At 57.2% G+C, this 25,616-nt stretch overlaps 1 protein-coding gene across 2 annotated transcripts in view; it reads right to left on the bottom strand.

The window, feature by feature from the left end:
* TMEM132E (transmembrane protein 132E) overlaps positions 1-18,255 on the bottom strand; it is a 51,756-nt gene extending 33,501 nt beyond the window's left edge. Inside the window, exon 1 of one of the 2 annotated variants that reach the window (XM_056126677.1) lies at positions 17,042-18,255. In XM_056126677.1, the coding sequence (XP_055982652.1) occupies positions 17,042-17,108 (67 nt within the window). In that variant the 5' untranslated portion in view covers positions 17,109-18,255. The remainder of the gene's footprint in view (positions 1-17,041) is intronic. The other variant, XM_056126676.1, reaches the window with a different exon arrangement.
* Positions 18,256-25,616: the final 7,361 nt, after the last annotated feature.

The following is a 25,616-nucleotide window of genomic DNA, read 5'->3' as shown; positions in this document are numbered from 1 at the left end:
ACAGCTGCTCCAGGCACCCACCTGATGGGCCCCCAGGACCCCAAAGCCCTGAAGCAGGGTCCCCCACCCCACAAATACACCCAGAGCTGAGGACCCCTGCACGGGCTAAGGCAGCGGGTGTGGGAGGGTGAGGGACGCCCCATGGCGGGTGTGTGATATGCGGGTTTCTAGAACGCTCTTTAATGTGCATAATTCATCATCCCCGCTCTGATTCTCCGTGCGCCCTCTTTCAGGGGGGAGAACCTGCATCTCCGTAGGCTTCTGAAGAGCCCCACTGTGGACCAGCCCCAGAAGCTGACCGCTGTCCAGCATGGGAGCTGTGCCTGACCTCCCCAAGCCTCATCTTTCTCTGGGACATGCCTGTGAGCCCGATGTCCAATTGCCTGGACTGCAATGTAAGTGATAGGCTCATGGCTGGCTGATGGGACACCTGAAGCTGGAAACAGGATTTGTAAGGGTCTTCTGCACCTCTGTCAGATCCGGGGTCCCCACATGCCCAGCTCGGATCCGGGTCCGTCCCGTAGGCTCCCACCCTTGACGGGATTCTTCATTTGTGATAGTTCCTCACTTACATGGGAGAGGACGCAAGGGTGTTGTGTGTGCTTGTCTTCCTTCCTCCCTGCACGGGAAGGTGCAGGCAGGGGGTGACACATGGGCTCCATGTCGCCTGGAACAGTCCCTTCTTCTGGGGGGAGCGGGCAGCGCTGGCCAAGGTTGCCCTCACCTGTGCCCTCCTTCTAGGCTTCTTCGGGCCTGTCTTTCTATTGGGAGGCTCTGCTCATCCAAAATGGGTGCTGGGGACCCAGGCAGAGTCAAGGCTTCTCATGGGTTTCTTCTGCACTGGAAAGCTGGATGGGAGTCCCAGGAAATGGGGGGGGGCAGAGAGGGAAAGGAGTGACACAGCTGTACCCAGACCCCAGACCTCAGGCACACTAACTGGACAGTGCATGTGCTAGCTGGACTCCCGGGGGTGGGGTGGGGGTCTCCAGGGCTGTCCAGGGGTGACATACTCCAAAATGGGGCAGATAGGAGCTCAGAGATAGACACCCCCCCCCCCCCGCCATAGACAGCATGAATTTCCCTCAGCAAAAAAGAAATTGTTGCTTTGCATCAAAGCACACCTCAGAGGCAGAGGGGGAGGGACTGGCCATCATTTTAGGGGTAACCCATGCATTTCAAGGATTGGGCCTGACTTTGGTCCTCAGAGGGCAGGTGGGGTTCCCCAGGGCAGGAGAGAGGTTGGGTAGAGATCACAGATGGAGAAGGGCGTCAGGCCAGAGTGATAGGAAGGAATCTCCGAGAGCTGGGGGCATCCCCACTCCGCTCTCTGCTCCACTGGCCCGGGGAGGCCCTCTCAGGCTCACGCTGATAGAGATGTTCAGAACAGCGGCCAGACCCTGCGCTCGGGGGTGCCAGCGGCAGCCTCGCCAAATGCCCAGCCCAGTGAGAACCAAGTTCCTGTCCAGGGCCTCTGACCACAGGGACTCCATGGGAGCTAGTGTGAGGGACACATTTCCCCTCAGACTGTGTGAGCCATAAAGAGGACCCTCGGGAAAGCCACATACAGTAAATGAAGCAGTGCGTGTGAATGAATGCATGAGCGGGTGAACGTGAACGAATGCACAAATGAGTGAGTGTGAATGAATGCATGAGTGGGGGAGTGCACGTGAATGCATGAGACCATGCATGTGAATGAATGCACAAGTGGGTGAGTTGTGAATGGATGAGTGGGGGGGGCGGTGTCAATGAATGCCTGAGTGGTTACAAATGAATGAGAGGGTGAGCGAATGAATGCACAAGTGGGTGGGTGTGAATGAATGAAGGAGTGGGTGAGTGTGAATGAATTCATGAGTGGGCTAGCGTGAGTGAATAGGTGTCATGGATGCATGCGTGGTTGCATATGAATGAGGGGGTGCGTATGAATGAATGCACTGGGGTTGCGTGTGAATGAATGCAGGGGTGTGAGTGAATGAATGAATGGGTGGGTGAGTTCTGGGCTGACAGATGAAAGTGCCCCAGTGGAGGACCCAGGTCTCTCATCTGGAGGGAAGTGGGTGGGGCCCCAGGGGGAATGAGCTGCAGGACAAGGAACCTTAGAACCAGGGGGGCTTCAAGGGGCCCCACAGCTCTGCCTACAGAGGACCCCATCTGTGTGGAGAAGCCCAGTCTGATAAGGGGTGCACAACGTCCCCTGCAGGAACCTCAGACTGATGGGGGAGACACCACATCCCCTGGGAGGGGCCCGGGTCTGGCCTGGCGGGGTTGGAGAGAAGAACTCTCTGTCGGAGGGGGCAGGCCTGCCCAGTGGGCCGCCCCCTTCCTGCAGGAGGAGACCAGATTGGCTCTCAGGGCTGCCGCTCTGCCTGCCTGGCTGGAGCGGGAGGCCATCCCTCTGAGTGCCCAGCGGAAGGAGCTGGGAGCTGAGAGCTGCGCCCGGCCGGGCAGAGTCATCGGCATTCCGGTCAGGCAGCCTGTCGCTGAATTATTATTATTATTTCTTTTTCTTTCCCTTTTTTTTTTCCTTGTGAGCTACTTAGAGCAATTTACAGAAATCATTTAGGGGCCGTTTAGGGAGAAGAGGAAAGATGGAGACTTTTCCAGGCAGGGCCTGGGGATGGGTTTATGCAGATCAGCTTTGCAGAGTTGTGGAGAGGGAGACTGGGTTCCAGGGGTCCCTGACGGGGAGAGGGGCTGTGGGCAGACAGGGGAGGCATCAGCCCGGAACTGAGGAGGTGGCCTGTGGGGAGTCCGCGCTGGGCAGGGGCTGGGATACAAGGAGCAGGGAAGCTGTGACCGAGATAGGTGGAGCCTACCACTGTGCCTCCCACCTCTTCCCTCTCCTCCCCTCCCTCCCTCCCTCCCTCCTTCCTTCCCTCCCTTCTTCCTTCCCTCCCTTCCATTTTCCTTCCTTCCTTCCCTCCTTCCATCTTCCTTCACTCATGCCTCCCTTCTGCCTTCCCTTCTTTCTTCATTCCTTCCATCTTCCTTCTCCCTCCCTCTCTTCTCTTTCTCTCCCTCCCTCCCTCCCTTCCATCTTCCTCCCTCCCTTCCATCTTCCTTCCTTCCTTCCTTCCTTCCTTCCTTCCTTCCTTCCTTCCTTCCCTTTTTCCTTCCTTCCTTCCTTCCTTCCTTCCTTCCTTCCTTCCTTCCTTCCTTCCCTCTTCTGTCCCTCCTCCTGCCCTCCCTCCTGTATTCAGGGTGTGTGGGACCCACTCACAGTGAATTTTGGCCAACCAGACCAGAGAGTTCGGGAAGCTGAGGTGCTGCTCAGGTCTGGCAGTGCAGCAGGAACCTGTAGGGCCGCACGCTGCCGTGCTTCTGACCCAGGTTTCTTTGACACCAACTCTCTCTCGGGCTCTGGGGAGAGTTCCCACATGTGCATTCCACAGCCCTGGTGTGGCGCCAGCCCTCAGAGGCAAAGCCCGGTGTCTCCCTGCTCTCACTCTGGACCAAGTGGTGGGTCCCTCCCTTCTGTCGATGGTGCTACAGCCTCACACGCACCTACTCACTGAGTCCCCTGGACCTCAGAGGTGGTGCTGCTCACTATTAGCCCACTCCACGGATGAGAAGACCGAGGCCCAGGGAGCAGCAATCGCTGCCCAAGTTCGTGGCAGAGCCAATGTTCCCTAAGGACAGGACCTCCCAGGACACTGCAGCAGCCAGCCGGGGCAAGGCCCCAAGAATGGTCCTCCATGGCGTACTCCTCCCTTGGACTGCCCAGTTCACATGCACTTGAGTGTCATTTGCTGTGAAAGGCCAGCAAGCCTCACCCATCCCTCTCCAAAGCCCAGGCCAGGCACCTCTGCCCCTTGGTACCGATTCCACCACAGCTAGTAGGTAACTGCCTTCATTGCTGCATGCCCCTTGTCTGTGTGGAATGGACATTTAAACACACACACACTTCCTGAAGCCTGAACTGCCTTCTGTGGAGCCCTCAAGGGCACCAGGTACTGTTCCCAGCACACTCTATGGAGAGAAACTTGCTTTCCAATGACCACAACCAAAGAATAACTGTAAGGGCACAATAACCTCCCTGGCCCATTTTACAGGTGTGCAAACTGAGCCTTGGAACAGTGTAGCCATTTTCCCAGACTGTCAAGCTGGGAGAGGGTAGATGGATGCCGGTTAGCATGCTTGAGCATGTGAAGGAACCAGTCTTCTGCTCCAGAGCTCTGACCCCAGTGCTCCTTGGTGTGCGAAAGGAGGAGAGGAGCGACCTTTTCATTCATTCATTCATTCATTCATTCACTTGTTAATTGACCCCTCCCGCCACATCCGTACTGAGCATCTCTGCATCAGACACCGGAGGTCGGGAGCACAGCCATGAAGGAAAGTGAGGTGCAAAGTGGGGCGTCCATCTCTGAACATGCAGATGCCCTAGGATACAATGTACCAGAGGTGCAGGGGGGGGGGGGAGAAGCAGGGTATGAGGGGAGAGGGCCATTTGGGATGGGGATGGGCAGGCAAGAGCACTCTAGGAAGATGCATGTGAGCGGAGACCTGGGGACTAGTGGATGAGTCAGATTTATCTGGGGGCAAGGCCAGGCCGAGGCCAGCAAGGCTGATGCTCCAAGGCCAGATAATACGTGACTGAGTGGACAGGGAGGCAGGGCCAGGAGACAGGCAGATCTGCGGCACCCCAGGAAGGGCAGCTGCTGGCCAGCACTGTCCACAAGAGGACTTTGGGGAGCTGAGCAAGGAGGGAACTGGGTCGGGGGACACCCCACACAGGCCCACAGTCATGGGAGTTGCCCCATTTACGAGCCCCCAGAAAAGTGCTCCGGGGTCAGAAACGTCTCAGGGGAAGGATTCAGAGTGGGAGCAACTCAAGGCTGTAGCCTCCAGGACCACGGCCCTTTGGCCACTCACAGCAGTGGCCAGCGGCCACTGCAGGAGGGAGGCGGCGCGGGGCAGCAGCGCCGTTCTATGAGAGGCTGCCTGGGAGCCGCTGGGGTTCAGCCCAAAAGGAGACAGGATCTCATTAGTCATTCTTATACTGATTACATGTTGAAATGAAACTCTTTGCTGACTATTGGCTAAACATACACTATTCAAGTTCATTTCACCTTATTTTTTTTTAAATGTTTTCTCAGCGGCAGCGGGAAACATTTCCCCAACATCAGAGCCTCGCATGCTGTTTCCTGTTGCCGGTGCAGCCCAGACCCCCGGAGTCAGAGGCAGAGAGGGGGTTTCAGGAGAGGAAAGGGTCATCAGAAGTGGAGGGTGGGCAGAGAAGATGGACAGAGAGATAGTGGTGGTTCCAGGCAAGTGAGGGACCCTCGGATGGCCGGGGCTGTTGGAGGGGACTTGGAACGGCTCTAATGGATTCTCAGTGGTCTCAGGGTTCCATGCTAAGTTCTGACTGTGCTGGCCGCATGCACTTGCAGTAGCCCAGCCCAGCTTCCCTGCTCGAAGGCTTAGCTTGGCTTCCCATCGTCTGCAGATGCGGAATAAGAAGAGGAGCCAGCAGATATGGGGTGGGGGGCAGCTGTGGGACCAGTTCCCTGCTCCCCTCTTTTGGCTGCTTCCAGCTGGCTTTCAGAGACCCTTGTCCCCAGACCTAATGGCTTGCGGGTGTCCTGACAGCCTTTGGGGGCTGCAGTGAAGAAGATCAACTAGTGAAGATGGCCCAGGCACGATGGTGGCGGTCAGCTGTCCCGACGACCCAGAAACACCTCTTTGATGATAGTGGGTGGGCGGGCACGGGGTGTGCAGTGTGTGTGTGTGTGTGTGTGTGTGTGTGTGTGTGTGTGTGTGTGAGACAGGCTTGTGGCTGCTTTCCCGGGAAGGAGAGAGGCTGGTCACTGCAGTTTTTGAAAACAAGCAGCATGTTGCTAGGAGGCACAGAGGGTCAGAAATAAATAAATAAGGCCCCAAACATAACAAAACAGAAAAATCCAACTACCAGAAAACAGCTCTCCGGGAAGCCTTTGGCACTGTCTTCGCAGGGCTTCCTGGCAGAGATCGGGAAAGGAAACAAATCGACTGACAAGGTTTACCATGTCCTGGAGCAGGCCTGTCCACATGGGGGACCTCGTCCATCCTCAGAGGTCCCATGGGGGGAGAGGAGAGAGATGGTGTAAGGAGGACCCAGTTCTGCAGGTGCAGATGCTGAGACTGGAAAAGATAGACAGGCAAGACAGGCAAGTGTGTGTGTGTGTATGTGTGTGTGTGGTGTATGTGTGTATGTGTATGTGTGTGGTGTATGTGTGTATGTGTGTGTATGTGTGTGGTGTATGTGTGTATGTGTATGTATATATGTATGTGTGTATGTGTGGTGTCTTTGAGTATGTGTGTGGTATATGTGTTTTTGTGTGTGTGGTGTGTGTATATGTGGTGTATGTGGTGTGTATGTGTGTGGTGTGTGTATGTCTGTATGTGGCATGTGTATATATGTGCATGTATATGGTGTGTATATGTGTATATGTATGTATGTGTGGGTGGTGTATGTGTGTGTCTGTGTGTGTGGTACGTGTATGTGTCTATATGTGTGCATGTGTCTGTGGCGTGTGTGTATGTGTGTGATGTGTGTGTGTTTGTCGCTCTGCATCAGGGCAGAGATTCGAACCTACATGTGCACATGTGAATACTCACCACTGTTTTCTCTCACCCAGCTGTCTTCTTTGGGGGCTTCCCTGGAGCCCAGAGGTTGAGGGGGATGCCTGGGCAGAGAAAGCCCTGAGCCTCTGGCTGCCAGGGGGCTGAGGGATGGGATGGGAGTCTGGGTTTCAGGGGAAATAAAGAGGGACAGATGGGCTCGGCAGGACCTTGCTATCCAGAGTCTGGGGGCCACTGGCCCATGCTCTCTTTGCGCCCAAGCTGCTCACAGAGATGCTTCTGGTCCCTCCTGACGCTACAGGTGCTGGGGCTCCCAGGTGCCACCCAGTCTCAGAGGAGGAAATCAAGCAGCAAGAAGCAAAGCCAGTGGCCGGTAAGTGGCATGGCCAGCGCCCACACTCACATGATCCTCCCTCCTCCGGATGGGCTCCTCGCCACATTGGGCCATGTCTGAGGACTTCCAGGGGGTCATTTCCCAGCCTGACACCCCGGCCACAAACTGCCCCCACACTGGCTCTGCTGATACCCTGCTTCCCTGAGGCCCCTGCCTCACTCTATGACTCTCCAGAGCTCTGCAGTGCTCTGCAGAGCAGAGGAACACAGTCTTGAGAGGAGTTGGGAGATCATCCTGGTATGAAACTACCAGGCACCCTGCATTTTGCCCAAGTACCCCATATTTAGCTCAGAAAGGATGCCCTGGCTCTCCTCCCTGCTGCCCTGCTGCACAAGGAGCGTCAGAGCCAGCGACCATCTCTGCTCTTCATCTCCATCCTCTGCAGCAGTAGTGGGCACAGGAAGATGCTGACTGACTGAGGCAGAAGTCTAAGTGGCATCTCCTCCACGAAGCCTTCCCTGCCCAGGAGTGGTTAGGCAATGGCTCCCACTCAATGCTCGGTGGTATCCCTCCGATATATCTGTCACTGTGGTAATACTGACGACTATCAGTTTTGCAAAGTTGCTGTGTGCCAGAAGCTAGTCGTCTCGATATTTTCTTTCCATGGAAGAAATGACTCACATAACCAGCACCGCCGCCCCGTGCATTGGGCACTTTCAAATCCTTTACAGACGAGGGTGGAGAGACACAGACTGGCTGAGTCTTTGCCCCAAACCACACAGGAGTGGATGGACCAGGTGGTTTGGTCTGAGTCTGGAGGGACAAGTTGAGGGTGGCAGAGGAAGCACCTCAGGACGGTGCCAAGAGAGAACAGAATGCACCCCGCTGGGCTGGCACCAAGGCTCGAGTCCCCAGGACACAGCATGTACTACGTGCTCAGCTAATGGAAGTGTCTGTTAAGCTGACCAGATAGTTTCACTGCTGCTTAGGCTGGTCTGGATCAGTCAGGGCTGGATGGGGAGAGATTCTCATGCCAGAGGACCGCAGGGACCAAATGGGGAGCCCAGGTGTCCACTCTCCGCCCATCCCCCTTGCTTCTCATCCCCACTGTCTCCCCCAGCAGCTGCCTCCCATTCGCCCGCATTTCAGACTTTTCTTGTGCTGGGCTGTCGACCGGCAGTTTTTTCTCCAGCGGAGAACAGCCCCAGAAAATTGAGATCATTTCTCTGCTGTGTTGGCAGCTGAGAAAATGGCAATTTTTCCTATTTCCATCTGAGAGATCCTTCTGATAGGACAGAGGTGCCACAGCCTGTTTCTCCCCAGGATGGGTGGGGCAGGGGCAAGTGTGGGTAGCCCTGGGCCAGGTCACATTGGGGGCTGCTTCTGTGGCTCTGGGGGGAGCAGGGGCAGCTGGTAAGGAAAGAGGGTCTCCGTCCCAGCCCTCACAGGTCTCAAACAGGAGGGCAGAGAGGTGAAAACCCTGCGAGACCCTCCACAGGGTGAATGATCAGGGATATGGGCTCTGTAATGCCTAAACGTGAGAGCCTGCAGCTGCCCCAGGAGAGTCATACTCCCAGGACCGTCAGAATGAGGGTGTGATGCTTCTCAGCCCCAAGACTGAGGGCGCCAGGGGGCCCAAGAGAGAGCATAGTGGGTAGACTGCTTGCCTCGCACTCAGCCGACCCAGGTTAGATCCCTGGTAGCCTATATGGTCCCTCAAGCCAGCCAGCAGTGATCCCTGAGGGCAGAGCTAGGAGTTATCAGAAGCACTGGGTATGGCCCCAAAATAAAACAAAGAAACTGAGAATGCAGATGGATGACTGGTTTAAAAACAATAACAACAACAACAACAACAACAACAGCAGCAGCAGCAACAAGAACAACAAAATCCAGGTCTGGAGCAATCATAGATAGGGTGGATTCAACCCCCATCTCGGATTTTCCGAGTCTGCCAGGAGTGACCCCCTGAATACAGCCAGGAGGATCCTCTGAGCACGTCCGGGAGTGATATCCAAATCAAATAAAACAAGAAACAAACCCCATAATAGAAGCTGAGAAATGGAAGAGGGCGGAGCATCCCAAATGCCCCTGGAGGAGACAGGCCCTGGCATCTGATTTCCCTCAGGGAGGTGACCATGAGGGGTTGACACCCTGGTGCTGAGCCCTACCCTGGAGACAGGCACGAAGGCCCTTCGCCGGGCAGCTCTGGAAAGCAGCTCTGCCCAAACTGGGTGGCCTCTATCCGGGCACATGCACCCTCTCCCCAGCAGAGTGGCTGCAGGTCCCGGAGAGGCAGCCACAGCCAGAACTGTGAGGATGTGGGCCTGAGAGAGCGGCCAGAGGGCTCTGCTGGGGGCCTGGAGACCAGCCTCCGTGTGGGTCTCTGCCGGCCTGTAGCTGCACCTCTGCTCGGGTCACTCTGCTTCGCTGCTCTATGCTAACAAGGGCCTCCCTCCCCACCTCTACATGCCCCCTTCCCACCCACTGCTGGCCTCAGTACTTTGAAGGGTCAAGTTCATGCCTGCCCTAGAGCTGGAGGCTCTTCTGCCCTTCCCTTAGGAAATGATAGTTCATTTACATTCTTCCAACACATACTTCAGACTTCCTAATTCCCTCTCCCGTACCTCTTCTGCTCTTTTCCTTAGCTCCTGTTGCCTTCTTATGGAGCCCACATGTTCCTCATATGTATGGTTCACGATCTGACCTCTCCCTCGCCCCACGCCCCTGCTTGAATATAGGTTCCAGATGTGCAGGGTTTTTTGGTGTTTTGGTGTTTTCACAGACAAAGACCAAGCGCCCAGCACAGTGTCTGGTCCCCTGGGTGGACGCCTAGTGGGCATTCGCCAGAACTAAAGAAATGCATTGAGTGTCATCAGGGAAGGGTCCATGCATCCATGTCCATGCACACAAGTGGACTCAGTGGCCTCAGTTGACAAATAAGTACCCCCTGGATTGCAGATCTGGAGAGAGAGAGGTCACACCCTATCAGGTCCACTGCAACTTATGCCCAGCAGGAGGCCAGGCAGGACAGATACCAACAACGCACAGCCAAAAATCTGCTGCTTGCGGGTACTGGGCCTTGGTTCATGGGAGAATCAAGGCAGGTTTCCAGGAGGAAGTGTGGATACATTCTGGCCTAGTAGGTAGACTTTGGGGTGGAAGAGTGTTCTGGACAGAGGGAACTGCATCGACAGAGAGTGAGTGGTGCACTGTTTGCTCAAGGGACCAGAAGAAGCCCTGACAGCAGGAGCAGAAGGGCTCATGAGGAGACCAAAGAGACCAGTGTGAGCAGATGGTGACCTGGCCTCACTGCCTGTCTGTGTCTGCACTGGCTCCTGTAGGGGTCCATGTGGCTGTCTGTCTGTCTGTCTCTGCTCTGGCTCTGGTATCTGGATCCCTAAATCTGTATCTCTGTTGGCTCCCGTATGTTTCCCTGTGTCTGTCTGTCTGTCTGTCTCTGTCTGTCTGTGTCTGACTCCTGTTTGGATCCGTGTATCTGTCTGTGTCTGTCTGTCTGTGCTGGCTCCTATTTGGGTCCCTGTGTTTGTCTGTGTCTGTGTTCATTCCTCACATGACCGAGACAGAGCTCTCCGGTCAGAAACATGGTGGCGTCTGGGAAGGACCCTCGAGTAGTGGGGTACGTGCCCACCATGCGTGAGGTCCTGCAGGCCCGAGTTTGATTCCCAGCACAGCATGATCCTGGCAAGGTCAGGCAGGGCCAGGTCAAGTACTGACTGCTCAGACCTGTGTTCTGCTGGCCTTGAGCACTGCCTGCAAGTGGACCCGGGCTCACCTCCAGCACCGAGAGGATGGCCCTAGGGAAACACTGATGATCCTGTAAGAGCTGACTGACCACCCTGGCAACGGCCACTTCTGCCCGAAAGCCATGGTGTGCGTCAACCGACTTCACGCTCTGAGCCCTGAAGAAAGGCTGGAAGGTGTGTCACGACTGTGTGGCTGTGCGTGAGCACCTGGGCCGCAGGCGCCCGAACGCCGGCCTCTCTCACCAGCAAGTCTGCGGCAGCATCTGCACGGAGCTGCCAAAAATACACTCACTGCTGGCCCGGAGTCAGGCTCTGGGGGTGGGGGAGCTGGCCCACAGGGTGGGGGCCTACAGCCTCCGGGCACAGGTGGTCCCCTTGCCTCTCCCTCCTGTCCTCAGGGAAGGTACAAAGGCCACATGTGAGAGCTGGGGCTGACCCTCCTCCATCAGACTAGGGCCTCTCCAAAGACAGTGCTCCTTGCCACACTGGTGACCGTGGTTGATTCTGATGAAGGGCTGCAGTAGGTTCTGGGGAGTGTTTTGGGCTAAGGATATTCTGGCTGCCTATTCTCTCTCAGGCCTGGAAGAGTGTTGGCACACCTCCTGCTAGAAGCCCACCCTAATTCCAGGCTGAATCAAAAGAACTGCTCCTGCTGGGGTTCCTTTCATATTGGTCCTGTGAGAAACTCTCCGTCCTGGCCTCCCTGTTGGCCTTGCAGTCTGATGTTTAGACCCGCCTTCTGGGACAGAAACATCTGTGAGCACTGAGACTCTTTGGAGGAGTCTGTCACTTTTCCAGGTGGGACCCAGACACATCACTTCCCGCTGCAGGGGTTCCTGAGACAGAAGCCCAGGAAAGGAACACAAGCAGGGACCCTCCACCAGCCAGTCCACACCCCGCCTCCTGGACAAGAAAGGCCCATCAAGCAAACCAGTAACTCGAGCCCCCAGGCCAAAAGACGGTGGGGGCCAGAATGCAGCTGGAGGGAGTCCAATTTGATAAAAAAGCAGAACTTTCCAAAGGCAGCTCATTACAGAGGATAATTTAGGCAAGCAAGAGATTTTTTTTCAGCTACCCCCCCCCACCACCACTTTTTTTTTTCTTCGCAGAATTATTCACTCTTGCATTCATTCGTTCATGCAACAAGCACTGAATAATCCAGGTAATTGCTTCCATTTTCCACTTCATCCTGCTGGGTTGTCTGCCAGACAGCAGGGCTTGGGGTGGCAGAAGGAGGTTGGGGGGAAGGCGAGGCTGAAAGGGGCAAACAAGAAAGAAGGAAACCGTGACTCCTTGGATTCGCAGCCTGCGGCCCCCCGAAATGGGCTTATTCCCTCTGTCACTGCTCTGACCTCACCTGTCCCGGGGCCTTCTCGTGCCCACCCCAGCCCGCAGTCCTTTTGTCCCCTGGAGACGGTGCAGAAGGTTGGTGCTCGCTACAGTGCCCCATCCTGGGGGACTGCAGGAGTTGGGCACAGATGGCTGAACTGCGGATGGTAAGGAGCCCCCGCCCCACTTGGCATTGAAAGGCAGCAGGAAAATAGGAATTATTTCCCCTCAAAACAAACAAACAAACAAACAAACAAAAAACACTAACAACCTCCCTACCAGTGGTTTGTGAAAACCTTATTAAAATTCCGTGCCAAGCGCTGGCAAGAAAAAAAGTCAGGAAGAGTCCAGGAGAGAATGGGGAGGAGGGAGGGTGCCCGCGTGTGGGCAACTGCTGGGGGTGTCTGAGCATGGAGGGATGGGGTAGGGGCCAGGCAGGAGATGAGAGGATGAGGAGGAGAAGAAGGGTGCAGGGGACTCTCTGGGCACTCTCCATGCTCCTTTAGCAGAGGTGGTACCAGGGCTGTAGTAGGACCAGAGCTGGCTTTGCCAGCAAGCGGGTGGCCAAGTCAGGGTCTAAACCCCTGTCTCATGGGCACTGCAGTTTCCATCCTTGGTGAGTGTCAGAATCTCAGTCCTTTCCCATCTCTCTAACTGCACTGCATGCTCAGCGCAGGGCAAGCAGCTGAGGGCCAGGCTCTCCTTCGTAGTGCTCGGAGGGGGTTATTGACAGGCCTGGTGATTGTTTATCTTCACGACCTGGGCCAGAGGCTAGCTGCAGGCCAGAATCTGTCTCTCAAAGAAGCCAGAGAGGGAAGAGCACCACCAGGGGATGTGTATGTGTGTGTGTGTGTGTGTGGTGAGGGGGGGAGGGGGAGGGAGTATGATTTCTACCCAGGGGCTGAGAGAAGACCATTTCTCCAGAATACTGTTGCCTGGGCTGATTCCAGAACACACGGAAGGAAGCCAGTGGACAGTGCCGTTCTCTGTAGGAGTCCCACATCCTCATCCACATCTGGGGCCAGCACCAGGCCCCTGGGACCCTCCCCTTTCGTGCACTGCAGATAGGGATCATTTCACACAGGCGGCAAAAGCCTGTCCCTGGCCCCTGCAGGGAGGCACCAACTCTAGGGTTGTTATTCCTGGCTTTCTTGGGGTCTTGATGCTCATGGCATCATGAGCCCTCCCTTTGGGTCAGGTTTGAAGGGTTCATCTGTCCCAGACAGCACCTCTCCCCCCACCCCTCCCATCCCCGCCCACTCCACCAGCAAAAGCTTAGCAGATACCACCAGTTCTTGCCCAGATATTCCATAGTGGCCTTAAGTCTGCTGCCGAGTTCGCACCATCCACGGAATGGATTCCAGCGAAACCCCTTCTCTACCACTAAGTTTATAACACATCCCCACCTACTGGTCTTAAACATTAACAAGGTTGCACTGTGATGCAGGCCTCCCTGCGGCCAGGAGGAAGATGGGTGAGTGAAGGGGAGCTTGCAAATGCAAGAATGCAAGTGGACTGGGGTTGGGTTGGCGAGGGGTGGGATGGGTGGTGGAGGGCACGTGGACACGACCTGCAGGAGAAACTGGAAGCTGGGGCCATGGTGGTGTTGGGGGTGGGGTGGGGGGGAGGTTCTTGCCTCTGAGATCAGGCCTCCGACCTGCTCATCTCCTGTCAAACATGCTCCCCCAGGGGCACGTACCCCAGAGGCGCCACCCAGAGGGTGAGCACGGCCCTGCCCTGGCCCTCTTCCCCCTGCACCCTCTTCTTTCCTCCGCCTCTGCTTTTTTACCCCAACACCCAAAGCTCCGTTATAATACACGCGGGCATTCCTCTTAGCCCCACAGAGTCTTCCTACTCCATTCATGTCTTCTGAGTATACCTACTTGGGGCCAAAGCGGAAAGGGGGAGAGGAAAAGTCACCAAATCATGAGCCCTCCCCTAAACAAAAATATGCAGGAGAGCAGCAGGAAGGCCCCACGTGTCAACAGAACTTCCATCCTTCACATAACCCCCCCCCACCCACCCACCTACTCCGTGGCCTGTGAGGAGTGCTGGCAAGGCAGCATGAAAGGTCATGGTCGCACTGGGGAAAAAAAAAAAGATCAGTGACTAGTGCTAGGGTGTGGGGGTGGCTGGTGAGAAGCCAGGGTGTAATCTAGGTAAACTCCCTGGAGGTGGGGGGTGTTGGTGCCAGGCTTGAAAGGCTAGGGAAGGATATCTCGAGCCAAGGTACTCCAGATGGAGGAGCTGCCAAAGCAGAACAGCGGAGGTGAGAAGAGCAACACCTCCCCTAGCTCTCGGAGGATGGAGGGTAGGCAGATCCAGGGATGTGAATGGAGATCTGGACTGAGAGAGGAGAAAGGACGGCCGGAGCCATGGGCTAGGCAGCAACAGACGCATGCATCTGAAATGCAGTGTGTCGGCGAAGGTTTCCGAGCTGCGGGGAGATGAAAACAGCTCCCCCAGAAGATTTAACTGCCCCCCCTGCCTTCTGAAACCCAGGGGAGCAGGAAGGCTCCCCGAAGATCAGCAGCAAGAGAAGGGCCTTGGAGGCTGGTCAAGGGGAGGAGGTGGGGGAAGAGGCCTTGCAGGAGAAGGGTGGAGACTGACCGCAGCCACGTTGGGCCCTGAGCGGTGTCTGGGCACTGCTCACCCCTGGCTCTGCCCCAGAGTCCTGGCAGGCATGGAGATGGGGAGGGATGCGCCAGAGGTCACGGGGCTTGTCGAAGATGGGGAACCCGAGGGAGCCCGTCCAAGGTCATCCTGCCCAGCGCCAGTCGGAGAGAAGCCCAGGCTCCTTGGCTCTCAGACTGGCTGTGTGGGCAGAGCGAGGTAGGCACCTGCCAGGCACAAACCTGCAGCGCCCCACCCCCGCCCCAAGCACCTTTAAAGAGCCCACAAATCACCAACCAAGAGTTGGCTTGAAGGGACACTCACTCCATGTGACCCATCCTGCTAGAGGGAGGGATGGGTGTGTGGGAAGGCCCCGGGGGAGATGGGGGTTTTGGTGGACATCTTCCTCTGACTCTGGCCTTACCCATCGCCCCCTTCCCCACCAGCTCAGAGCATCTGAGGAAGGACAGACTGAGGCATGGCATGGGATGGTGAAGTGGCTTCAGACTCAAAGAGAACCCAAAAGTTTATCTGGAGGGGAAGCTTCCAGCTTAGACCCCCACTCCACCTGCTCTGTGCTCTGCCAACAGGGCGAGTGAGCACTGTGCTAGGTGCTTGTGGATCATGGGTAAAGAAGATATGCCCAGCTCTGCCACGACCCCTCTCTGCCCAGGGCAGGGGCAAGTCAAAGCCCTCAATCCACCCCTCCACCCCCCCAGGCAGAGCCTTAAGAGGCAGACAGGGTTCTGGCATTGGGCTGGCACGGGGGGGGGGGGGCAGGGAGGGGCCATGGGACCTGGCAGCAAGGCCTGTGCTGTCCAGAGGTGAGTTGTGGGCTTGGGAAGGGACCACACAGAGGAAGACCATGCCTGCTTCTCCCTCCAGCTCCTGGCCCAAACCCCTGCTCTCCAGAGCCAACCCCAGGGCAGTCCTGGGGCTCCCCAACACCTGCCCATGTCCCTTCTTGCATATCCAGGTCCCAGCTGCACATGTGGTGCCCTCCCCCATGCCCTGCCCATTCTTCCGATAAAGAACTGAGGGTGGCGGCTGGATGAACAGAATGCAGAACTGAGCACACCCTAGTCTCCAGGGCCAGAGGAACCCACAGCAGTCCCAGCCCTGGGCTCAGGAACAGACTCCCCAGAAGGGCCCATGTCACCCCTGCACTCCACCTCCACAGCTGCCTTCCCCAGTTGCAGAAAGGTCGCTGGCTAAGAGACCCGGGGTGGGCTACAGGCGGGCTTGGGTATGTTCCTAGGGACTGGGCAAACGTGGGCAAAAGCTGAGCACGACACATCTTGGACACACAGAAGGTTCTGGTCAACGTGGGCAGCACACGGCTCCCTCCTGGTAGTCTAAGACTCACTCTCCCGGGAGGGTAATGAATGCTCCCGCCACCTCCCCTCTCTCCCCACAAAGGCGCACTAGGGGAATTGTGTCCCAGCTCTGCTGGCTTCTCCAGGTTCCCTCATCCTCTCTGCACCCCCGCGGTCGGTCAGCGCCCCTCTGGCCTCCTGGAGCGCCTCCAGCTTGCAAAAGGCCCTCCGCAGCCTCCTCCCGTCGTCGGTTCCGAGTTCCCACTCCGGGTGGTGGTGGTGGGGAGGACCGTTCCGAGATTTCCCCCCCCCCCCCGTGTCCCCACCCATGTCCCCGCTGCTGTCCCACTGTCGGAGCGCGCTGACGCCGGCCCCACCCTCTCCCACCCCCACCCCCCTTACCGCGGAGCCCCGGGCGAGCCTGGGGAGCAGACGCAACAGATTGCAGAAAGCAAGCGAGAGAGCGCCCAGCCCGCTCCCTCCGCGCGCCGCCCGCCGCCCCGGCCAGCTCCAGGCCCGGACGGACCCCCGCCCTCCCTCCCTGCGCGGCTAAGCCGGCCATTTAGATGCAGCTCACAGGACAGCGGCCGGCGAGCCGCCGCCGCCCCCCTCGCCCCCGCCACTCCACTTCCCTTCCCCTGGACCGCCGCAGGAAGCGGAGCGGCGGGCAGCGGCGCGGCCGCGCACCGGCCTGCGCTCCGGGGCCGGGGATTGGGGGGGGGGGGACCCTGCGATCCCCGAGGAGCCCCACAGAAACCCCCGTGCCCCCCAAACCCGACCGATGGAGCGGATCCCGCCGATCTCCCTAGATTTCCGTGGGCGGACACGCCCCCGGAGTCTCGGGTTTGGAGCCTCGGCGGCGAGAGACCTGGAGGGACCCCACCCGCCCACCCCACGCCCTTTCCCCCGGGCGCGGCTCGCAGCTCCGGCTCCCGTGGAAGGGCGTGGAGACTGGAGGGGACTGGAGCCGCAGCCCGGAATGCCCAGCTGCGAACGGAGGCGGCGGCCAGCCGGGCGGGGGTGGGTGTCCGGGGTGGGGTGGGGGGCGCCTTTCTTCGGCTCCTCCGCGCCCCCTCCAGCCGCGCCCGCCGCAAGCTTCGCTCCGGGGTCCGCGCCGCGACACTTACCGTGGGCGAGCAGCGCCGAGAGGCAGAGCAGGGCGGCGCCGCCGCGGCCCGGCATCCCCGGGGCCATGGCCGAGGCGCGAGCTCCCGGGAGGGGCAACTAGTCGCCGACGACTTGGCCCCGGCCGGGCTGGGTCACATCCAACTCCAGGTGGTCCTGGCGCCCGGCGGTCTCTGTGGATGCTCTCGGGGGGCGGGGGGCCAGGAGTGCAATTCGGGGACACTTTGAGGGGTGGGGGCGTCCCGGGCGCCTCCGGCTACACCCTCCAAGCGGCTGGGGGCGCAGCTGCGGGCGGGAGGAGCTTCCACCTCCCTGGGCTGGTGCCCCCTGCAGGATCTGCGTGGCGAGGGGGGAGCCGCACGTGCGGGGTCCCAGGCCCGGGGGGCCAGCGGGCTCTCTCGGAGGCTGCCTGGACAGCAAATGCGGGATCTGCTCGGCGCAGCCCGAATCCGAACTCGCCCGAAGCGTTCGGGTGTCCACGGCCGGTTCCGATCCCTTCGCTTTGGCCGGGGACCGCGCACGCAGCGCGCGGCTTGCTTCTCGCGAGCGCCCTGCAGCACTTCCAGCATCAGAACCCCAGATTAGGTGCCAGTGAACGTCGGCAAAGAAAGAGCAGCAGATCCGGGCAACTTTAATCCATCTGGAGAAGGAAAAGTTTCCGTGCGGTGCGGAACCCGGCGTCGCGGGCCGCCGCCACCCGGGGCGACGCCGGGACGCAAAGCCCGAGGAGGGCGGCCAGCGGCTAGTGCCCTCGGACAGCTCCCTCTCCGGCTCCAGCGCGCACGCCCCAGTCTAGACCAGGGTCGGCTTCTCCCAGGCCGGCTCCGCACCGCCCGCCTGGGCGGCGGGTCCGCGGCGAGGGACCGGGTGGGCTGACCCACGCGGACGGGGCTCGGAGGAGCGATGGGTCCAAACGGCGTGCGCAAAGCCGGCTAACGCGCCGGACCCGAGCCTTCCTTGGCCTCGGTCGGCGGCTCCGGCCTCCGGGCCATAACGTAGCAGGATGCAAAGGGATTCGGCCGGCCCCAGGCAGCTCCGGGCCACCCGCGTCTTCTCCCCGGTCTCGCGGTCTGGGCAGAGAGGGGCGCGCAGCTCCGCCTCGCTCTTCGCTTTCTTCCCCCCGGGACGATGGATCTGTACAAACCTTGAACTTTTCCCGGGATTCAGAGTCTCCGACGTCCCCTGCTCCCCGCCGCCCCAGCCCTGCCCCTGGACGCCCGCTGGCCCGCGGTCTCCGTGCAGCCGGGCATTGGCGCTTTGCTCCCCCCCACCCCACCCCGGAGTCAGTTGGGGCGAGCGGAGCGCCGCGGCAGCGAGGGTTGCGGGCGGCGAGACCCGGGCGCCACGCCAGGGGCCGGAGCACCCGGCGCCCGCGCAGCCCACGGCCAGCGAGGAGGCAGCTGGTGTCCACGGATCCGAGCGGAGAGGAGATGCCGGCTGAGGGGCCGGCTCTCCATGGACGTTGCGGGGTGGTGATGGGGGTGGGGGAACGAGGAATTAAGGAGCAGAAAAGGAAGAGGAGGTTGGGTAGGGGGGGCGCACAGTTGCACGAAGCAGCCGCCGCCGCCGCCGCCGCCGCCACCGCCTCCTCGGCGCTCTCGCCGGCTGCTCCGCCGTAAATGACTCGAGAGAGAGACACACACACACACACGCACACGCACACGCACACACACACGCACACACACACTAACGCTCGCCCGCCCTCCTCCCCCGTCCGGGATGCAGCGCCCACCCCGGCAGTAGCGGGCGCCGAGCCTGGCGCACTCGCTCCGGTCCCCTCCCTCCCCGAGTCCCTGTGGTCACGTGGCCCGGAGCGCGCAGCCCACGACTCGCGCGCCACGGAGAACAACCCCCCCCACCCCACCCCCCGCACCCCTTCCCGCTCCTCCTCGCCTGTCCACGTGTCCATTCCGCATTTCCAGCCTGGGGGCGCGCGCCGCTGCTTAATGAGACTCGGGCAAGGGCCGACCTCGCCAGTCCGCTCGCTCGGCCCTGGCTCGGGCTTGCTGCTCCCTGCTCGGTGCAGGCCAGCGCTGGGGCACAACTGGGGGTTGAGGGGGGAGTGGGGGCCGGCGAATGCGGCGGCGGCGTTTCTTCCCAGCTAGACGCCACCGCAGCCACCGAGGTTCCTTCTCAAAGGATGCACGCTCCCTGCCGGGGGGCCAGAGCTGTTTTACAGCCGCTCGTCAGAGGCGCGGGTAGGGGGCACCCTACCTCTACCCACCGAGCCTGCCCGGGGCTCTTGGGGACGGGCTGAGAAGCCACGGAGCTTGTGCGTCCAGCCCCTCTGCTCTATTTGGGTCTGGGTCAGGGGCACAGCTGGGGAAGTGTTTTGCGTGTGTGTGTGTGTGTGTGTGTGTGCGTGTGTGTGTGTGTGTGTGTGTGTGTGTAAAAACCTGGTGAGGGGGAAGATGAGGCAGCGAGTTGGGTGGGGGTGGGGGTACTTCCCACAGGTTGTTTTGCAAGCCTTTACATTAGATGGAAAGGTGGGAACTGTCCCTCTGGGCAATCACCTAGGCCCCTGAAAAGTGACAGAAGAGCTTTTCCGACCCTGCCTGTCCCTTTAGAGCACAACCCAGATCAAACCTGACAAGTCAACTGTCAGCCCCATCAATCACGGGATCAATGACAGTTATTTTATAGAACTGAGGGGTATCACGGCCGGCGGGCCAGGTCTGGAAATGTTCCTCCATTCTAGAGGGCAAGCTCCCCAATCCACAGACAGTTCTTATGGGTGGAGGAGGAATCAACCTGGATCTTAAGGGTCACCAGAAACCCAGAGGTAGGTCAGAGCAAGGCCAGTTGGGGACTCCGCCTCAGTTCCCCTTCTGCCTGACTCCATCGAGACCTCTAGACTGTGTGAATTTCCTTTTCGCGCAGGGAAGTGACATTTTCTTTTTGGAAAGTGGGTTTGAACAGTTCCTGGATGCCTTCCTCCCTGGCTGCAGGCTGTGGCTAGCTCAGCTTTCCTGGGGCCTGTGAAGGAGAAGAAGGACTCTTCCCCTTCCCGCGGCCCCCCCCCCCCCATCTGTGTGAAACTGAGGGACCTGCTAGCAGAGGACTGGCTAGCCTGGCTCCTCAGAACCCTGGGGATGGAAGGTGCTAGAGTCTTTAAGAAAGATGATTCTAATTAGGCCCCTAATGCCTGATGGCAATTAATGTCACCCAAGGGCTTATTAACCATCCTACTGAGAGGCCAGCCAGCCAATCAGGCGTTGTATGTGGGGAGTGGGGGAAAGAAGCCCCCTCCTGAGATAGGAAGAAGAGGAAGGAAGCAGGAGGTGGAAAACTAACCCACTTAGCCACCCCTGGCTACACAGAGAGGGCAGTTCCACCTACTGCCCAGTGCTCTGGACTGTGTAGAGTGGGTGTGGAATCTACCGGTCAGCCACAGCCCACTGTCCTGGTTTGGGGAGACTGAGCCAGAGTTAGGGTCTCCCTGTGTTCTTTCATATCACCAGCACCGAGGGGGTAGAAAATGAACCTTCCTTGGCTTCCTCAGTTTCCCCTCCTGCATCCTTCCCTCCAGTAGGTGAACTCCACAGACACCACTACCAAGGATGCCTATGGGGGTGCTGGCTTGTCCTCTAGAGCTTCCATTCCAGCAGGAAAGACAGACCCTAAGGGTAGGTTCATCACAGCTGTGATATGTCATGTGGCATCACACATGTTGCTCAGCTGAGCGAGAAGACCCAAGCCCAGGGGAGGAAGGTACAGTGGGGGCCACCCATGCTCTTTCTAGTGCACAGTATCAGCTCCACAGTTCCTGAAACTTTCTACTGGGAATCCAGGTGCCTGCTACCAGGTCAGCATGCCTGATTATCCTCAGGGCCTCCGAATGGTCTGTTTCTCCCTGTCTCAGAGAAACCCAGAACTGTGGACAGCCCACTAGGGAACAAGTGCCAAGGGTGCCCCTTGCACCCCTTGAGCCCGTTATGCTTGACAGTGCCAGTTCTGGGGCTCAGGAGAGAGCTGCTGGTCCAATGCCCATTATCTGGAAAGGGGATCAGTACCCCTCTCTCCTGACTGGTCTTTCCCATACCTCAGCCTTCAGGCCTGTTTAACAGTTCCCTACAGACCATACCAACTGAGTTAGGGACTCAGAGGAGGCAGCTCAGGGGAGCCCAGGCCGGGGAGAGTAGGTGGCACCTGGATCCTCTCCAGTCTACTAGGCTGCCTAAGAATGAGGATATGGCACCTCCTCCAGTTACAGGTCCCCCTGAAACAGGCCCATCCGGGACCCGCCCAGAGAAGTCCCCTTTTCTCCTGCTTTCTCCAATACCTGCACCACACAATGGGGCAGGTTGGCATCTGTTCTGTTGCTGTGTTTTGGATGCTCATCAATAGAGACCAAGTCAGGCCAGAGCCACTGAGGGGAGCCTGGCATTTTAGGGACTCTGGGACCAGCCTGGATTCTTCATCTGGCCCTGCTTGGGAAGGCCTCAGATATTTCCTAAGCTAGCTCTCTCCTTTCCTAGTGGCAACAACGGAGCCTGTCTTAATTGTGTCATTTTATTAAATACTTTGACTTTTTTTTTATTGAGCTCCAATTATGTAGGAAGCATCGTGCTAGGTACTTAGAACGTATAGGGTGACTAAGACAGACAGGGCCTCAGTGGAAAATTGCCGCGCTTTATTCCACCCACGTTATGGAGTGCCTGTTAGGATTAATAGGTTTTGAGGTACCAGGTGCTGTGCTGGGCATTTTCCTCACATGACCTGGGCACTCTCTACCATCCTATTAAGTGGCTAGTATCAGTGCCATTTTCCAGATGAGAAAACTGATGCTCAGAGAAGTTAAACTTCTGTCTAGGGTCACATAGCTATAAAGTAGTAGAACCATAAATCTGTGATTGCTGTGTGAGGCCCTGGGTTCTGTTCCTCCACTGCAAAATAAATACAATTAAAATAAGATTGCTGAAGAGAGATCGTACAGCAGGTAAGGTGCCAGCCTTGCATGAGGCTGACCCAGTTTCAGTCACCAGCCTGGCGTATGGTTCTGAGTGCCACCAGGAATGATCCCTGAGCAGAGTCAGCAGTGAGTTTTGAGTATAACCCAAAAGCAAAATAAGGAGGAGGTTGAGGAAAGAGGAGGAGGAAGGAGGAGGAGGAAGAAAACTAAGAAGAGGAAGAGGAAGAAGGACGTCATCATCATTATCTGTGGCTGGAGTGACTCTTGCCCAGGTTTGGAGGATGAGGGGGCACTAGTCACTCAAGCAGGAAGGACAATGATGGAATAGGTGGGCCCGAGAGCAGAGAAGCACCTTATCGTAGGGGAGCACTTCCCCAATAGCCGCTGTTGAACACGCCCTCCTGCACACACTTGACTGTTGAGACCCCCAGCCTTGACCACCTTGTCTCTCCTTGGAGCTCCAACAGCTCCCCTTCTCAACCCTGCACCCCCGTTCCCTGGCCATTGCTCATCCATCAGCCAAAGCTCGTCACAGGTAAGATCTCAGTCTCCACCTCCACCAGCCTGCAGGGACCCAGCCCTGCTCTCTGGCAGCAGGGTTTGCTGGGCAGAGACATGGGTGCCTGTTCCATAATGTAGCTGTCTCAATTTTCTAGAATGACCTTAACAAACTTCCATCACCTGTGCAGCTTAACCATCAGACATGTATTTTCTCTCAGTTGGGGAGGCAGAAAGTGCCTGGAGCCAGCAGAGTTGGCCTCCTCTGAGGCTTATCTTTGAGGGCCCACCTTACTGGCATCATTTTAATGGAATCATGCCTATGAAGACCTTAGTTCCAAATCCAGTTGCTTTCTGAATTATCTGGGGTTAAAGTTTCAACTTATGGATCGGGGACCAATTTATGTAGCTTTTAATGGCAACCATATAATATGTTATCTAAAATTTTGTTGGGCTGGAGTGATAGCACAGCAGTAGGGCGTTTGCCTTACAAGCGGCCAACATGACTGACCCGAGTTCGATTCCTCCGCCCCTCTCAGAGAGCCCAGCAAGCTACGGAGAGTATCTCGCCCGCACGGCAAAGCCTGGCAAGCTACCCATGACATATTCAATATGCCAAACACAGTAACAACAAGTCTCATGATGGAGACGTTACTGGGCCCGCCCGAGCAAATCGATGAACAATGGGAGGACTGTGACCATGACTGTGATCGTGAAAATTTTGTTTTAGAGTGAAAAGGGACTACTATAGATGATCATATTAAGGTTTAGCCTTCAGCTAATCATTCTGGGCAAACCAGAACTTTTGGGACCACACCCAATGATGCTCAGGACTTACTTCTGGCTCTGTGCTCAGGGATCAATCACTACTGGTGGTGCTCAGGAACTATCTATGATGCCAGGATGGAACCAGGGTCGTTGTGAGTAGAGAAAAAAAACTACTCACTGCACTAGCTCTCCAGCCTCCCATCACTCATTCAAAAACTTTGTTTTAAATCATCTAGCTTTCTTTGGTTTCTTTGTCTATTAAACATAGAGATCACACCACCAGCAGTTTTAAAAGTATTTTGTAACTTAAAGAATAACCATTTGATATATGCCAATAGCCCGACGGCAGACTCCGCTGCTTTGTGGATTTGGGAACCATTCTCTGTTATAGATGCTTTAACATTCCTCCAGGGATGGTTTTGGGGACTCAGCATTCATTCCATGTGGCTGCTGGTTCAGTTTGGCTCTGGGATTCGAGTTCTTATAAGTGCATTGAAATCTTCATTCACGAATTCTTCTCATTTCTTCCTATCTGGAGCCTTCCTGTGCACTGTCCATACCACATACGATTTCTGTGCTGCTTCCTGCCTGTAAAGTATAGACAGGGCAGTTTGATTTCATCTGTCTCCTCCTGCAGAGGGAGCACCCAGGAAGTCGAGCTCAGGGTCTGGATTGTACCCTGATATGTGGTGAGTGAGGTTATTGATAAGCGAATGTTATTCACCTCCCATGTGTCTGGAGCTCTGCTAGCTGAGTAATATGATTCTTGCCCTCTAGAAGTTCATGTTCACAGAGTGGGTGAGAGCCAGTGAGAGAACTTAATGGGCACACACGTTGCACTCAGGAAGCCTGAGTTCCATCATGGGCACTGCATGGTGCCAGGAGCACTGCTATGAGTAACCCAAGAGCCCTGTGCTGGGAATATCTCCTGAACACTGTCAGAGATTCCCCCGCTAAACATGAGTGGACAGAAACATAGCAGTACCATGCAGGGTGGTTGTGCATACTGCTGAAAGGGAAGTGCAGGGGTTTTGGGGACTGGAATGGGGGCAGCTAGCTCAAGTTTGGTCAGAAGTGCAGCAAGAAAAGGAAGAGGAGGTGAGTTCTCAGCCATACCAAAGGAAAGACAGGTTGGTGTGGACCATGAAAGTAGGGCAAAGAAAGGGAAGCAGGCGGTTGCAGGAAAATAAGAAGATTCTATAAGGTTCCAGGGAGCATCCCATGTGATCCATACCTCCAGTATTTGGACCACCTCTGAGAACTTGGGTGGGGCTGGGAGGGTGGGGGGCAAGCATCCCCCCACCCAACTTCTACACACAAGGTGTCTGTCTGTGAAAACATGCACTCCCAAGGCTCTTACAGTCAGTTACACACAATTTCACACCTTCATGGCAAAGATGCTGAGAAGCTTCTAAAGCATCTTATCTGTGCATGTGGGGCGCGTGCGCGCGCGCACACACACACACACACAACACACACACACACACACTGACTCTACAGAATGTATCACTCGCTGCATTATCTGATTACAGAGTATTTCTATCCTGGTTTCCCTAGAGCATTTCACTTCTAATTCCTCCCCAGACACCACCCTGCCTCCAGCCCCACCCTGGACTGAACCCTGACTCCCTGACTCTTTTCCCTTTCTCCCTCTGCCGTGCAAGGCTGGCCAGCCAGGACCCCCCTGGGCACTCAGCCAAGAGCTGATTTGGACTCAGGCCATGCAGGCTGGGTCTGCTCTCTCGTGCTTCCCTCCCCACCCCCACAGTTCTGCTTCATTCCAGGACAAAGCTCTGGTCAATGCGAAGCAAAGAAACACAGAGCCCGAGAAGTGGAAGTGAGCGAGCTTCTTCTTAGCCTCAGCCCAGAAGCTAAGTGGCGGTAAACTCTCCAGATTCCTACCTTCCTTTCTCTGCCAAGGTGGGTGCATGAGACAGAGAAAGAGCCAAGGGCCCCACTTCTTCCCAGAACCATGGACTGTGACCTCATAGGGCTGTGTGGTGGCTCTTCCTGGAACTGAGGGTTGGCAGTGCCCGAGAGATGGGACCCGGGCTTCGGCAGAGTTGGGGAGGAAGCCGATGTGGGGTAGAGGGGAAGTCTGGGAATTAGAGGTTGGTTGGTGGGTCTGGGAACCTGGGGAAGTGAGACATTTGCCCAATTTCACGCAGGGAGCGCATTCCAGTGCTGGGATCCAAACTCTACTTCTTCCAGATGGGAATCTTCGGTTCAATCTCTCATCTCTCCTCCCAAACTCATTCTCAGCTTCCTTATGTGTCACTCTTGCTGTAAAACCAACTGTGGTTCCCCACTGCCTCTGGAACTAATCCCAGCTCCCCAGCTTTGTACTGGATACCTGGATTCTGCCCCACTTAGCCACGGTCTTTCACAAGCTGCATCCT

Source organism: Sorex fumeus, unplaced genomic scaffold (assembly GCF_029834395.1).
Source record: "Sorex fumeus unplaced genomic scaffold, SorFum_2.1 ptg000063l, whole genome shotgun sequence".
Taxonomy (NCBI): domain Eukaryota; kingdom Metazoa; phylum Chordata; class Mammalia; order Eulipotyphla; family Soricidae; genus Sorex; species Sorex fumeus.
Note: the sequence above shows the minus strand (reverse complement) of the source record. Positions and strands in the feature narration are given on the sequence as shown.